Below are 17,492 nucleotides of genomic sequence, written 5' to 3' on the forward strand. Positions count from 1 at the left end.
CTTTTTATTGTCAATTTTGGTAGTATTTTGATTTGTAATTTATGTAATGTATGTAAATTATGGTAGTGGTGTAGTGGTAGAGTGCTGGCTTCATAAGTGAGAGGTTCCGAGTTTGATCCCCACCACATTCCTAGTACCGCGCTCAACTTGTTTCTCCCCCCAGTGGCCTCGTTTTTCAAGGTTCGCGTTTCGAAGTTATAGAGTTGAGAGAGGGTTATAACCACAAGAGCCTCCTCGTCTGTATTGACCTTAACAGCCTTAGGGAGGTGAACTAACATAAAAAATTAAAAAAAAATTTTAAGAGACAGGTTTCAGTATAAAATACTTATCAAATACGACATAAATTGGGAAATATTAAATATAATCTGTTTTTTAATGACCGCTGTAACACATTGACAATTTTAATCACCATCTGTCATGAATTATTGCCATAAAACATTAATTATTGCTTTAATTAAATAAGATCTGTAAATTTGTTAAGTGTAAAATCTATAAATATTTTCTAACTAAAAATTTAAGAATTCAGCAAATATCTCTAATAAATGATGTCGGTTACCAAAATTCTTTATTAACTAAAAATTTAAGAATTTTTAACGTCATAAACGGCTTAGATAAACTAGAAAACAAGTCCACATTGTTTACATAAAAAGAAAAAAAGATTCAAAATATATGTGATCAGCGTCTTTTTTGAATATTTATTATATTTAAGAGAATATTTATTATAATTTAACATAAAAATCTTATTTTATTTGGTTCTTGCGCTCTATAAATTTATAGGAAAGTCATACGATTAATAATAAACGCTTATTTTAAAAAACAAATAAAACAAAAACAAATATTGATTCAAGAGAAAAAAAATTCTACAATGAAGCCATTTACTAAAATGCTTCGAAATTAAATGCGCTTGAATAAATTGAAAAAAAGTCTGTAGATTGTGGCTTATATTTTAAAAATTTTGAGACTGGCTAACAAGGAGACAACAAGCTTCGAGTAAAACAACAAAGTTTCATTTTCAAAGTTTCAAATCTCTATAAATCTCAAATCCGTCCTTGTATGGAATATTGTTGCCATAGCTGGAGCGAATCTTCGAATGATGCTCTTTCTTTTTTAGACAAGGTGCAAAAATGCATTGTTAATATAGTTGGACCTACTCTTGCAGCCAACCTTCAACCTTTTTTACATTGTTGTAATGTTGCTTCTCTTTCTCTTTTTTATAAACACTATAATGAGTGCTGCTCTAAAGAGCTAGCGTCTCTTGTGCCAACTACTAAAATTCATTCTGGTGTTTCTCATTCTCTCAAGTCTCATCCTTTTACTGTGACTGTTCCTAAGTACTCCAAAAATTCTTATTTGTCTAGTTTTTGTTTTTTTTGAACATCATTCTTTGGAATTCACTCTTTTCACCTTGTTTTCCTGATTCATATAATTTGCAATCTTTTAAGTCACCTGTTAATCATTATATTGCTTTAAAAACTTCATCTTTTCTCTTCCAGTAACTTCCACCTCTAATAGTGGTTGCTTGCAACCTTGTTGAAAGTGAAGATATTTAAAAAAAAGATTTCTTTTTATTAGAATTTAAAAAAGCCATACAAAACTTAGCTTTGACATCAAAATTGACCAGACTTACTTGCTCTTTGTAAGACTATTTTAATCCAGCTGTTTCAGTTTGGATATCAGTGTTAATGGTTAACATCCTTTGATTCACAAATTCACATGCTTGGCCTGGGTATAAACTTATGGATTAATTCACCTATTTGTTATGAAACAAGTTTGAATCCTCTAGCCATTCATTTATATTCTGTTTTTTATTCAACCACCTTTCTCTTTAAAACAAAAATTAATAATGAAATTTAAAAAATACTTTTTTTATTAGTTTACTAAAACATTTAAATATATATATATATATATATATATATATATATATATATATATATATATATATATATATATATATATATATAACATTTAAATATATACTAAAACATTTTATATATATATATATATATATATATATATATATATATATATATATATATATATATATATATAACATTTAAATATATACTAAAACATTATATATATATATATATATATATATATGTATATATATATATATATATATATATATATATATATATATATATATATATATATATATATATATATATATATATAACATTTAAATATAACATTTAAATATATACTAAAACATTATATATATATATATATATATCACATTTATTTTAGTTTGCTTGTTGGAATATAAGAGGCCAACTGCTTGTGTGTAAATTTTATAACTGAAAGTATTTTTAAAATATATAAAAATAAAAATATTTTAATGTCACATGTGAGGCACATAAAATTTTTTTGTCAGACACTTAGCAAAAAGTTTAACTTTCTTGTCGGAGAGTAAAAAAGTTGATTATTGTGAATAATGCAATAGATATAAATATTTAAATTATAAATAATTAAGTATAAATATTTTAATGTAAGTAGAGAAACAAGAATAAAGAAAATTATTGTAGTAGAAAAATTATTATCACAAAGAAAAAGTAAGAAAAACAATTGTTCAAAGGATTATATTATCTCTTTTTTATAGATTTATTCCCTTTGTCACACTTTTCACAAGTGTCAGATTATTTACATATATACACAATTTCATAACAAGCTACAGTTTCAAAAAAGTGCTTTTAAAAAAAAAGTTGATTAGTAATGAAAAAGTTTTTTTCATTACTAACCTTTGTCATATAAAGTTTTTGTCTACTGCTTGAAAACTAGTTTTTCCATATTTATCAACTTTGTATGATTTAAAAATCAATATAAATATGTAGTAAAAAATGCTTGTATTAAAAAATAACTTCAAAATTTCTTTGCCTTATATTTGCTGTTTACATCCAACATTCTTGACCTGTGACAACTACAAACTCTTATCAGACACATTTTGGTTGTACAAATAAAATTGTAAATGGATATATAGTAGGGCGGGTCAAAATTATTAGAAAATATGTTATTTCTAACATATTTTCTAATTTGCATAACACGTGCATGTCTTTAAAAATTTTATTTTATACCGTAACATCATTTTTACTGACGTTACGGTATAATTCTTTCCAAGTTTTTTTTTGCATATTTCTTTGTAAAGATTCATACCAAGTTCTTGCAAGTATTTTTTAATGGCAACACGAAATGTCACTGCCAATCTTACTTTTGGACAGCCAACAAGATTTAATGAATTGATGACTCCTACTAAAGTCGATGTGTTCCGTCACTATATGTCTTTGTGACAAGAGGAGAATGTTAATGGAGCACCAAGAGAGGCACTGGCAGTGTTGTGTCTAAAAATTTCAGAAGATTTATGTCGAATATGGGACAAATTTTTATTTCTGATCATAAGTCACGAAGGAATCTGTCTTAAGGTTCAGCACCTCCTAGAAAAGGCTCAACTTCTGAATAAAACTCCTGTTAACAGAAGAGAAAGTGAAAAATTCTGAAAAGATAAAAAAACCTTTGATGAAATGTTTGACATTAGCTCATGCACATGCTACAATAGAGGTATTGACCGCAATGATTGTAAATGCAATATAAAAATACCTGTTTTAGAATGGGAAGATTTTATTGGGCAGAAGAAGAGAACAAACCAATTAGAATTTATTGATAAAATTGTTTCAGCAAAAAAGAACTTATGAAAGGAAACAAAAGTTAAAAGAGCATGTTGAACAAGAAATGATTGGGACAACTTCCAAACTAATATTGAAACCACTTTTGAACAAGAAATGATTGGGACAACTTCCAAACTAATATTGAAACCACTTTTGAAGAAACTTCTTTTGAAAGTAATAGCAGTAGCTCAGAAGAAGAATTCCTTTCCAGTGATAAAATGGTTATGAAACAAATAAGATTATTCTATCCTAGACTTGCCGCCACATCAGATCGCTACAGAGTTAGCAATCATGCAACAGCAGCAAAACACTCTGGATTGAAATAAAGGTAGAATAGGAATGATTCAAATTTGGGAAAACAAAAGTTAAAGCTCTACAAAAAGAACAAAATGGTTTTGAAGTAATTGGATTTGATGGAAGAAGAGCACTATGTTCTTGTTAGTTACCCGCTAGGCTTATACATTGACCATGTAACTCAGGGAAACGGGAAAGCTGTCAGCATTGCTGAAAAAATTATTTCATGTGTTATTGAAAACAATAGCACAGGAACAATAAAAGCAATTTTATGTGATGGAACTCCTGTGAACACTGGTAGAATCATTGGAGTAATTAAACAAATTGAATTGTTTATTGAACGATCAAGTCAAGATCAACAAAATGTGTCATTCCATTTCTTTTGGACATGTTTCTCTATTGCTTCAGCATCATTCTCCTGGCCATTGCACAGTACAAGATGGTTGACACAAGCCAACAGAGTATTGCACTTTACAGCATAGCAGTAGGTATATACAGTGTCAACTAATTGATAGCAAATTTACAAGTTACCAAGCGTTACATCTTACTTAAAAACTTTCTTAAAAGTATAATACTGAATTCACATTAATTGTGCTTCAAGAGCTACTTGTGAAAATAAAAATAGAATTAATCATATTATCGAAAATAAATTTAATCTTTTAAAGAGAAAAATACGGTAAGGATACTGAGTATAACATTTTTTTTGATTATTAATTTCTCAATTTGTCTAGCTTAGATGTGAAAGTATTTTCCCATATATGGGAAAATATTTGACAGCTTCACATACTTGACATATAGGAAACACAACCTATTTCTTAAATAAAGGTATATATGATCATTGCATTAAATAAGTTTGCACAGGGCATTAGTTAAATTTTTCAAAAATTTTTCAAAGTAAGTTTGCACAGGACATTAGCAAAATAAAGATAATTATATTCAGACAAAGTGAAAAAGATAAATTCAAAATATTTTCCAAACATTATTTTACTGAATGTTTGAATTACAATATTAAGTTAAATTGAATAGCAAAATTATAAATTACCTTTTGATCAATTGATTCATGAGGTAAGATTGAAACAATTTTATTGCATAAAGGGCAGGTAGGAGCACGGCGATCCTAAAAATAATTTTAAAAAACCACAAAAATATTTCTTTTTTAAAAAGTTTAAGAAAAAAAAATTATAATTTGTTTTGTTTAGATATTATTACTATTTCTATTTAATATCAATTTACTACTTAACCAAACATTTTTGATTTGGATTCCTTTTATAGTTTTCTTTGTGATGCTCCTTGGGCTGATGTGTTTGTCTCTCCACTGAAATATGTGTCTCCAATCTAATCTCCTAGATGATGGCAAGCATAGAAACTTTTAATCCTTCTTGTCAATTTGAAGTCTAGCTTCACTTTACCCTGTGGTTTTCACCTTCTTGTACATTTCTAATCATAATCATTTCATCTTTTTCATAAAAACAACTTTCATAAGAACAACTTTCTTGAAAACAACTTTCTTGAGAACAACTTTCATAAGAACAACTTTCATAAGAACAACTTTATTGAAAACAACTTTCATAAGAACAACTTTCATAAGAACAACTTTCATAAGAACAACTTTCTTGAGAACAACTTTCATAAGAACAACTTTCATAAGAACAACTTTCATAAGAACGACTTTCATAAGAACAACTTTCTTGAGAACAACTTTCATAAGAACAACTTTCATAAGAACAACTTTCTTGAAACAACTTTCATAAGAACAACTTTCTTGAGAACAACTTTCATAAGAACAACTTTCTTGAAAACAACTTTCATAAGAACGACTTTCTTGAGAACAACTTTCATAAGAACGACTTTCTTGAGAACAACTTTCATAAGAACAACTTTCTTGAAAACAACTTTCATAAGAACGACTTTCTTGAGAGCAACTTTCTTGAAAACAACTTTCATAAGAACAACTTTCTTGAGAATAACTTTCTTGGGAACAACTTTCATAAGAACAACTTTCATAAGAACAACTTTCTTGAAACAACTTTCATAAGAACAACTTTCTTGAGAACAACTTTCATAAGAACAACTTTCTTGAAAACAACTTTCATAAGAACGACTTTCTTGAGAACAACTTTCATAAGAACAACTTTCTTGAAAACAACTTTCATAAGAACGACTTTCTTGAGAGCAACTTTCTTGAAAACAACTTTCATAAGAACAACTTTCTTGAGAATAACTTTCTTGAGAACAACTTTCATAAGAACAACATTCTTGAAAACAACTTTCATAAGAACAACTTTCTTGAGAATGTCTTTTTACCATTGCAAGAATTTCTTTTTTTTTGTTAATTCACCTCCTCAAAGCCGTGAAGGCCACTACAAATGAGGAGGCTACTTAATTGTGGTTTATAACCCTCTTTCAACTCTATATCTCCCAAATACGAACCATCTAGTGAGTTCTGGAAACTTATACTATAAAAATTCCAATTTTTAAAAACTTTAGAGAACATTATAAACCATCTAACGATTGTCTTCTATCAGTCCTCTCTCTATTATAAAATCTTTGAGTTCTAAGTTTAGGTCTTAACTAACAAATGTTAAATATCTCAAGTAAAACAACTTACTCTCTAATAACCTATATAAATTTTGATCATTTCATTCTAATTCTAACTTGTTAACCATAATAACAGAAAGGTTCTATTAAATATAGAACATACCTATACTTCTAATAGAACAGAAATGTTCTATTAGAAGTATAGAATAGATATAAAAAAGAAAAGTTGATCAAGGCCTATTGCTATTGACATATCAAGGACTTTTAATAAAATCTGGTGTGCTAGCCTGCTTTATTAGCTTACTTCATATAGTTTTCGATATATATATTATCGAATCATTTTTTTCTAACCACAGTATTAAAGTTGTTCCTGATAGAAAACACTTTCCTTCATTTCCAGTAATTTTTGGGCTATCACAAGGTTCCGTCCTTGGTTCTGTGTTGTTCCTCATTTATATTAACTATATTCCTTAAAAAAATAAATAATCTTTAAAACCTCTAAAGCAAGTTGATGTCATCTTGAATATGATCTTCTGTGACATCATCTTGAATAAGATCTTCTGTGACGTCATCTTGAATATGATCTTCTGTGATGCCATTTTGAATATAACCTTCTGTGATGTCATCTTGAATATGATCTTCTGTGACATCATCTTGAATATAACCTTCTGTGACATCATCTTGAATATGATCTTCTGTGATGTCATTTTGAATATGATCTTCTGTGACGTCATCTTGAATATGATCTTCTGTGATGTCATCTTGAATATGATCTTCTGTGACATCATCCTGAATATGATCTTTTGTGACGTCATCTTGAATATGATCTTCTGTGACATCATCTTGAATATGATCTTCTGTGACAGCAGTTGGGTTATTAGTAATGGAAATAGCAGTAGATGCTACTTCAGCAGCGAGGTTTGCAGTGGCTAGTAAATTTTAACCAAAACAAAACTCAGCTGATGAGCCAACTGCTAATATTTATAGCAATACTGTTGATATTCTTGTTAAATATATAAATCTCTTAGTTCTAAACCTTTTGCCTTCTTAGGTTATCATTAACTAATGAATTCTCATAGAAACTATAGAATCCATGGTAACAATAGAAACTATAGAATCCATGGCAACAATAGAAACTATAGAATCCATGGTAAAGCCTCTCTTTACTGTGCTTGTAAACTTCTCACTTCTGATTACATTTTGTACTTCAATAAATCTCTTATTTGCGTATATTTTTTTTGAATGGAGTACTGTTGTCATATTTGGGTTGGTTTTTGCAATGAGGCCTTCTCTCTTTAAGACAAGCTCCAAAAACATATTGTAAATTTAGGTTGAACTGCTCTAGCTGACAAGCATGAACCTCATTGTCACAAGGCTGCATCTCTTTCTCTTTTCTACAAATACTTACTCAAGGTGGTAAACTAATGGAAGAACCTTTGGCTCACAATCAAAAGGTTCCAGGTTCAAATCAACTCTCTCTGGAAGTATCACACACAAAGTTAAGTGCATTGCCAAGCATTAAGAATAAATTCATTTTTTGGAGTTAGGGTTCAGAGATTTTTTTAAATATAAAATAAAAAAAATTGAAAAACTGAGCAGCCTCCTTAACTGTAGTGGCCCCTCTGGAGCTTTGGGGAGGTGAATTAAAATAAACAAAAAAAAACATCAATGCTTTGGAACTCTCTATCTTTATATTTGTCAAACTCATACAAATTATAGTTTTGTAGGTCTTCTGTCAACCATTTTCTTTTAACTCCCTTCTTTGTTTTCAGTAAACTCCCAACTTAAATTATGTTTGTTCACAGCATTGTTGGGAGTGAACTATGGTTGCTCACAGCATTGTTGGAGGTAAATTTGTTAAAAAGAAAACTCTCATCTAAAGAAATATCTTTTTAGAGATGATAACAATTTCCTGTTAAAATGTTTAACTAAAAAACAAACTTTTAAAATCTTATTTAGTGATTGCTGATTTAACACATGGATATCTGTAAAATGAATAAATTTAAGCTAAATTTGAAAAAAAACCAGGCAGTAGAATATAAGGAAGATAATAAGGATGATGACGATGATAAGGATGATGACAGTTGGATGATGATAATCCAGGATGATGGTGGTTTCCCAGTTTACAATTAGCTATTTTGATGAAACCTATATTGATTTTGATTTTAAGAAATCTTCTTCTCTTTTTAAGATTTATATCTGTATTATCAATCCATGACCTTTTAATGTTAGAAAGGACCTCAAATGTTATTGTTTATTTTGAACCTCAGGAAAATTGTTAGTATAGGTAAATAAATATTGTCAACATTAGTTAAAATTAGTATGCTTGGTTCAGATTCAACATTAAAGAGAACAACATCAAAGCCATACTTATAACATAGAACAGAGAGGCACAAATCTAAAACATTACCACCATTACTATCACCATCAGAACCAGAACCTAAATAAAAATTAAAAACAAAACTTCAAATGCTTAGCTTATGTTGATTTACTAAGATTGTATACAACTTTTCTATAATAATTATGGTGCCTTAATCAAACTATTACTATCATCACTGCAACTTAAAAACTCTTTTCCAGTACAACTTTCTTCACTGACTACAATATGTGTATATAAATACCATTAGAAAAGATAATGTGTACAATTTAGTCCTACTATTTTTAATGTACAAACAGCATAATTTTGCTGATAAAAATCACAGTTTTAAAGAGCACTTTTCAAAGCGTAGCTCCTCACACTATGACAGCCACAATCACGGCTCCTCATACTTAAAAAATATAAAATGCATTTTATAATAATTCCAATAAAAGAGTAAAAATATATAAGTAACAAAACCTTTACAGACATAGTTGTTGCTTATAACCATGTTGGGAATGAAATTAAAAAAAAAAACAAAAAAAAACAACCTTAAAAAAGTTTTTTTCAAACTGATGTCACAGCATATATAAAATAATTTATAGCTTACTCACCTTTAATGTTGCTGTAGGACAAACATGATTGTCGTAATGCGCATGTTCTTTACTATGAATAAAAAAGTTTTAGGTAATAAAAACATAAAATCAAATAATGTCAAGATATGGATATCTTCATATATGCATTAAAGTAAAGCATAAAACATGCAAATTATTTCAAAATACAGCAATGAATTTTCTAGTGAATACACAATTTCAGGAAGTAGAAAAAAAAAGTTCCGAAAGTTACTCCTACATTTGGTCTCAGGAGTCTAAAATAAAAAAAATTTTAATCTTTATATGTATATATATTGAGAGGAAGGGAGGATATGGTCGTATACAAAAATTTTCAAAATATCATAGTTTATACTCAACTATTTGATATTATTTCTAACCAAACTGACCTAACCCTTTTCTTTTATTTTGCAATGCAATGCAATCCAAAATTTGCATCCAATAATTTTGTTACTGGTGACTTGAATGCTCATCACACTGAAGAGTTTGGTTCTAGGACCTTTAACCTTGCTGCCACTCATAACTCATTCTTTCTTTCGTAATCAGAGAATTAACTATGCAACTTGTTTTCCGGACCCTAATCACTTACCTTTATTTATTGATTTGTGTCTTGTTTTTAATCCTAGTTTATGTCCATTTTCCCCTTGCTCTCATTTAGGTGGTTTGGATCATGCTATGATCTCTCTAAATCTTTTACCCTTTTGTTCAGACTCTATTACCACACTACCTACTATTCTACACCATGATTTTTACCTTCTTGTGCAGTTGCCATTTTTTTCACCCAAACTATTCTCTTGAGAACAAATTGTTTTTTATAATTTTAAGAAATCATTGCAAAAAATGCTGTCTGATGCTAAACTCCACTTTTCTCAGCTTACCAAATCGTGAACTTACCAAACCGGCTTCTTATGGTCCAAATAACATTCCTGTCATAGTTTTACAAAAATATTCTAAAGAACTCTCTCTAAACTATTTATTAAGTATTTAACTGAATCTTGTTTTCTAGCCTACTAGAAAATAGCATCTGTGGTTTCAATTTTTTTTAAACTCTGAGGAACACTATGAACCCAATAAATATACTCCTATCAGTATTCTCTCTATCTAATAATAGGTCTTTAAGTCTTTAATTAACAAACTTCTTAAGTTAAACAGCTTACTCTCTGACAATCAATACAGATTTTTTTTTTATTCTACAGCTGTATGTTATTAACTTAATTGTTATAATAGAAAGGGTATATCAAGCATTAGAAAGCTCTTGACATATGCTAATCTTCAACATAAGCTCGCTTCATATGGTGTATCTGAGAACTTACAGTAGTTTCTAGAGTACCTCAAGGTTCTATCTATGAACCTTTATTGCTTTTCATCTATATTATTGACTTTTTTAACAATCTAAACTGGCATCTGATGATGACATTTGATAACATGACAACTATACACTCCAGTCTTGATAAAAAGTCATAACTTTTTGATCACTTAAAACAAGCAGCCATTTTCAATCTGATCACTCTTTTGTGAGGGCTTACTGTGGCTTGTGAATTTTAACACAATAAAAAGTTATTTACTGCCAACAATTATTTCATTATTGTTGATATTCTTATAATAATGAATGACAACACTCTCACTGATTCCACAAAATTCTTACTGAATCTTTTACATTACATCTCCTGGAATAATCATTCATTACTGACTGCTCACGGAAACCATATATACAATTAAATACTAAGTATCTGTTAAGGTTGCCTCTCTTTATCCTGCTTGCTTACTTGCTTACTCTTGATTCCATTCTCTACCTCTATAAATTTTTTATTCGCTCCTGTATGGAATACTGTTTTCATATCTAAACTGTTTCTTTTTATGATGCCCTCCATCTTCTCGACAAGTTTTAAAAACATACTTCAAAATTGCAAATGTATTCAATCTGTTCTAGTTGCCAAGCTTGAGTTTTTGTTTGATTGTTGTAAGGTTGTATTTCTCTCTTCTACAAATACTTATAACTAATTGTTGTAAGGTTGTATTTCTCTCTTCTACAAATACTTATAACTAATTGTTGTAGGGTTGTATTTCTCTCTTCTACAAATACTTATAACTAATTGTTGTAAGGTTGTATTTCTCTCTTCTACAAATACTTATAACTAATTGTTGTAAGGTTGCATTTCTCTCTTCTACAAATACTTATAACTAATTGTTGTAATGTTGCATTTCTCTCTTCTACAAATACTTATAACTAATTGTTGTAAGGTTGCATTTCTCTCTTCTACAAATACTTATAACTAATTTGCAGTTGCTTGCAGCCTTGCTGGAAGTAAATTAGTTAAAAAAAGAAAAAAACAACACTTTTTATAAATTTAAGAATAATATTTTAAAATTTTTTTGAAAAAATCATTTGGCAGTTTGCTAACATTTTAAAAAGATTTTAACTTACCAAAATGTCTTTTTGCAACAATCACATATAATAGGTAAGAAATCTAAATTAGTTTAATAAGAGTGAAAATTATACATATGTATACACACACACACAAACACACACACACACACACATACACACAAACACATTTCAAGAGTTTTTTAGTCTTGAGCTCCAAGAAGATCCAGAAATATGATCATTGTACTATTAGTAGATATTGGCTAGGCCCCTTTTATCCCCTCAGAACTGCTACGTTTATTTAGAGATTTTAAGTTACAGTTATCTTTTTACTTAAAAATTTGTACCTGCCTATTTTCAGGGGTGAGGAATCCAATGAAATGATTAGAAATATAAAAAACTATTATTAAGTACCTGTATTTATCAATTTAAATAAACTCAGGCAATTTTTTATATACTTGATTTTGATGCTCAAGAAACCCATGTGGCCTTGATGATATTAAAAAAAAATTTTACGCATCATTCTATATTTATTGATCTTTCAGAAAACATAAGTATTTTGATTTGCAAGTATATGAATTTCTACATATGGATGGGTCACAGTCCCCATATTTTGTAGAGGAATATTGCAATTAATTTTTGACTACCTTCCAGACTAACTGGAGCTCTGACACTTTTGGCATTTCTGTAGTGCTGATGAATGTGCATGTTAAAATTATTTCAAGGGTCCAAAACAACAGGAATAGGGGATGGGTCAAATGCCTACTTTAGATTTTTCACTACTTTCCGGACAAACTAGAGCTCTGAAAACTTCAGCATTTTTGTAGTCCTGATAAATGTGTGTTAAAATTGTTTCCAGGGCAGACAACTAAATGGTCCATGAGGCCGAGGCACCGGAAACCATGCCCCTAATGCTAAAATGTTAACAACAAGTTGTTTAGTTAACTAAAATCCAACAGTAAAAAAAAAAAAATTAAAAACATTCTGCCATAAAATTACATCAATAAAAAAGAAAAATCACCCCAAATCATTATTTCAACTGACATTTAATTATAAAATGTTAACATCGACTTTTATTAAATAAGAACTACTAACAGTAACAAAAAAAACATCCTGTCATTACACTAGTATAAAAAAAATTTATAACCTATTAAATTCATCATTAACATTTTTACCATTAACAAATTTATTAGAGTTTAACAACCTTGTTAAAAAGACAAAAAATTATCTTTTACATTCAAAAAAAAGATAAATTAAATCAATCACTGTCATAAACTAATTTATTGTAGAAAGACTGGTTTAAAGAGATTTGATTGTTATAGAGAAGATGCTAGAGAAGGATTAATTTGGAGATTTGGAATAACATGAAATTTTTTTAACAATCTGCCATCATCATGAAAAGATTTAAAAAGTAGAACAATTCCTATAGATACCAGAATCTATAGTTACTATTCTCTTTTAATGAACAAGTGAAGGTGTTAATATAACAGACACTTAGTTCTCAAACTAATCAGCAAACTAACACTGATACATTGAAATTTGTTCACAGTGGCTTGTAAATTTTAGCTACAACTAAACTCAGTTATTTACTGCAAACAACTATCACAGTACTGTCTACATTCCTATATTGATGAATGGCAACCCTATTACTGAGTCCTCTTCTATTATCATTTACTACTGACCTTTCATAGAAACCATATATACAATCGATTGCTAAATTAGCATCTGCTAAGGTTGCTTCTCTTTATCGTGTTTGCCATTTTTTTCCTCCTGATTCCATTCTCTACCTCTAAAAATCTTATATTTGTCCCTGTATGGAATACTGTTGTCATATTTGGGCTTCTAATGATGCTCTTTCTTTTTTAGACAAGGTCCAAAAACGCATTGTAAATGTAGTTAGACCCGGTCTATCTGCTAAACTTTAGTCTCTTTCCCATCGTCGTAAAGTTACATCTCTTTCTCTTTTCTACAAATACTATCATGGCTGCTGCTCAAAGGAGCTTTCACCTCTAGTTCCATCAACCAAAACTCATTATCGCTTGACTTTTCATTCATCAAAGTCTCATTCTTTTACTGTATCTGTCCCTGCATGCTCCAAAAACTTTTATTCGTCTAGCTTTTTTCCCCGCACTTCAACTCTTTGGAACTTTCTCCCATCTCATGCTTTCCTGGCTCATACAACCTTCAACTTTTTAAGTCTTCTTTCAACCATTTCCTTGCTCTACAACTCTATACTTTTTTTAAGTAACTCCCAACTTAATAGTGGTTGTTTGCAGCCAACTTAATAGTGGTTGTTTGTTGGGAGTGAATCAGAAAAAAAAAAAAAACATGTTCATCAGAACTATACAAATGCTGAAATGTTCAGAGCTCCAGTTTGTCCGGAAAGTAGTGAAAAATCTATTGCAAGATTCCACTATAAAAAATGGGGCACATGACCCAGTCCCCCACCTCCCTGGTGTTTTGAGCCCAGGAAACTATTTTAATATGCACATTTATCAGTGCTTTAGAAATTTCAAAAGTTTCAGAGCTGTCTTTCCAGCTAGTTTGGAAGGTAGAGAAAAATCAGTTGCAATATTCTGCTACAAAAAAGTGGGGTCTGTGCCCCATTCTCTATATATAGAAATTCATATTCTTGCAGATTAAAATTCTTATGTTTTCTGAAAGATCAATTAATATAGAATGATATGCAAAAAAATTTTTAATGTCATCAAGACCACATAAGTTTCACATGAAACAAGTATATAAAAACTGCCTAAACTTTTTAATTTGATAAATACATGTGCTTAATAATAATTTTTTATATTTCTGACCATTTTATTGGATTCATCATCCCTGAAAATAGCCAGGTACAAATTTTTAGGTAAAAAGATCAAATATTTTTAAAGTTATTTGAATTGAAACCTCTAAATAAATAGAATTAGTTTTCTTGCTTTCCTGTGCATTGATAAAAACAGTAAAGTTTAGCAAAAATATTTGAAAAACAAATTTTAATATTGTCCTTATTTATAGCGCAAATAATGAAGTATTTCTTTAATATACTGGCAAAAGTCGCAAATAAATTGTATATCAAAAAATACTTTTGTTTTCGTTATCAACTTTCTCAACTTTATATTAAAATTTTAATTATTATTATTGCCAAACTTAATATTGGTATTAATATTAATATTGGTATTAAAATTAATATTGGTATTAATTTTGGCATTGAAAAATATCAAACATACTAAAAAAAAAAAAGAAAGCAAAAACATAAAACATTTAATTTTTGAAAAAAAATTTTCTTTTTTTTTTAGATATTCTATTTTGGTTAGTATTCATTTCCTTTCTTCAAGTATTGTTGTTTAATTGTTGTTATATATATATATATATATATATATATATTTATATATATATATATATATATATATATATATATATATATATATATATATATATACACATATATATATATATATATACATATATATACATATATATATATATATAATATATATATATTATATATATAATATATATATATATATATATATATATATATATATATATATATATGTATATATATAATGGTGCATACATTTAATGAATTTATACTCTCATCCAAAATTTTAGAAATGTTTTATATAAGTATCTGGTATATATATTATCCATGTTAGAAACAAGAATGTAGATCAAACATCACTTTATCCATTTTAGAAACAAGAATGATCATCAATCATTATTTGGACTAACGAGAAATTCAAATTCGAAAATTCTAGGAAAATCTTCCTTGAAAGGATTTTTTTTACTCTATGTAAAAGAGGAACCCTTCTATTACATTACCATTAAAAGTATCAACTAGTATTTTGATAACTTAAATGTTACAATTGAGGGGATTCCAGCCTCCAACATATACAGTTATGATGAGACAGTGACTGACGACCCAGGTAAAGCTAAATGTTTATAAAGGAAGGGAATTAAATATCCCGAGAGAATTTTAAATCACTCAAAATCAGCAACATCTCTTGTGGTATGTGGATTGGCTAATGGGACTCTACTACCACCCTATGTAATTTATAAAAGTGCACTTATGGGATGCATTGTGCATCAACGGCTCAAAGGGAAAACCTTGCTGTGAGATGTCCTGTTGTTCAAGAGGAACTTGTTATTCAAGAACCAAAAGTGCATGGACTGATACAGTTCAGTGTGTTAGCCAGCCCAGTGGCACTGTGTATACCGCGGAATTCCCAACAGGTTTAAAACTCCCAAAATTCAATGATATATATTTTTTTTTAAGAAATAGGACAATATCAGTAAAAATTCCCAATATTTTGTAAAACAATAACAATAAATATTCCTAATACTGCAAAAACACAGTAAAAAATATATTCCTGGCTAACACCCTTCAGTCATATTCAATGATTCATTTAAGAGAACAATTCTACCACATGCCAAAAAACAACTAGGCTACAAAGTTCTAATAAGGGACAATTTGAGTTCTTACATTAACATGTCATAAACGTTAAATTTTTAAAAACAACATTTTAGTTTTTACTTAAGCCAAGTAACCCTAACTCTAACCCTAACCCTAACCCTGACCCTGACCCTAAAAGAATGCCACCCACAACCTGCGGTTGTGATGTGGCATTCTTTTATTCATTCAAAAATGCCTGGCCTAAAAGGTTAATATTTTGGAAGAGTACACATCCAAAGTGTGAACCAGTACCAAAATAAAAAATAAGTTTCCCAGCACTTCTTACACAAACTTTGATGTGCATGGATGAAAGTGGGAACAATGCTTTGAAAACTGATTGAATCAATGGATTTACAGCATTAGGAATTTTTCCTTCGGATAGAAACAGAATTTAAAAAAAACTTTTGCAATAAGTCAATGCTCTTCTACAAACCATTAATAATATTATAACTGAACTTCTTAAAGTGAAATGAGTCATCCAACCAACAAACAGAATCAAACAATCAAAGATCTGTGTAGTCCATAGCGGAAGTGTAACTGCTCCTAGTTCCAGTGACAAAGTTGTATACTGGGAACCGTAACACCTTAGATGAAGTGTCTGAGGAAGATTTTGCACAAGAAATAAAATGATGAAATTATTGAGACAAAAAGAAGAATTGAAAATAGGACAATTTATATTGATTAAATTTTCATCCAGTAAAAGAAAGAAAACTTACCATGTGTATGTGTTATTGATGAGGTGTCACCAGAATTGATTGTAAAAGGATTTATTAATTTATGAACAATAAATTTATGAATATTATTAAGATTAATTTAAGTTTTTTGAAAATGAAGTATTCGTTATTACTTTTTTGGCCAATACCGATGGATGGGAAAAGGCCGATACTGATACCGATGAATTAATTGTTAATATTTTGAAAATATAAAGCCATACAACTTTAAATTGTGTAATCTTTTTCATGGAATCAGTACTGGTAAACAAATACTTGGACCCAAATCAGAGCCAAACCATTATTTTAAAAGATATTAGAAAAACTCAGTTAAAAAAATATACACTTTTTAGTTTTTTTTATTATAAAAAAAAAACTTTCAAAAAATAAATACAATTTGAGGAACGCTTTTTAATTCAGTTTTAAAAAGAAAATGGTACTAAGATAAGCAATTAACTTAAAATTATTTATTAATTTATTAGTAATTTAGATGTCTAAACAACAATCATATG

The 17,492-nt window shown here is 28.9% G+C and overlaps 1 protein-coding gene across 1 annotated transcript in view; it reads right to left on the minus strand.

The window, feature by feature from the left end:
• Positions 1 to 17,492, minus strand: part of LOC105843289 (AN1-type zinc finger protein 2A) — a 39,044-nt gene that overhangs the window by 16,719 nt on the left and 4,833 nt on the right. The window contains exons 2-4 of the mRNA XM_065811171.1: positions 11,884 to 11,926; positions 9,462 to 9,513; positions 4,996 to 5,070 (exon numbers count right to left, since the gene is read on the minus strand). Of these exons, the coding sequence (XP_065667243.1) occupies positions 4,996 to 5,070; positions 9,462 to 9,513; positions 11,884 to 11,926 (170 nt within the window). The remainder of the gene's footprint in view (positions 1 to 4,995; positions 5,071 to 9,461; positions 9,514 to 11,883; positions 11,927 to 17,492) is intronic.

This window comes from Hydra vulgaris, chromosome 12, assembly GCF_038396675.1.
Source record: "Hydra vulgaris chromosome 12, alternate assembly HydraT2T_AEP".
In the NCBI taxonomy this organism is placed as follows: Eukaryota; Metazoa; Cnidaria; class Hydrozoa; order Anthoathecata; family Hydridae; genus Hydra; species Hydra vulgaris.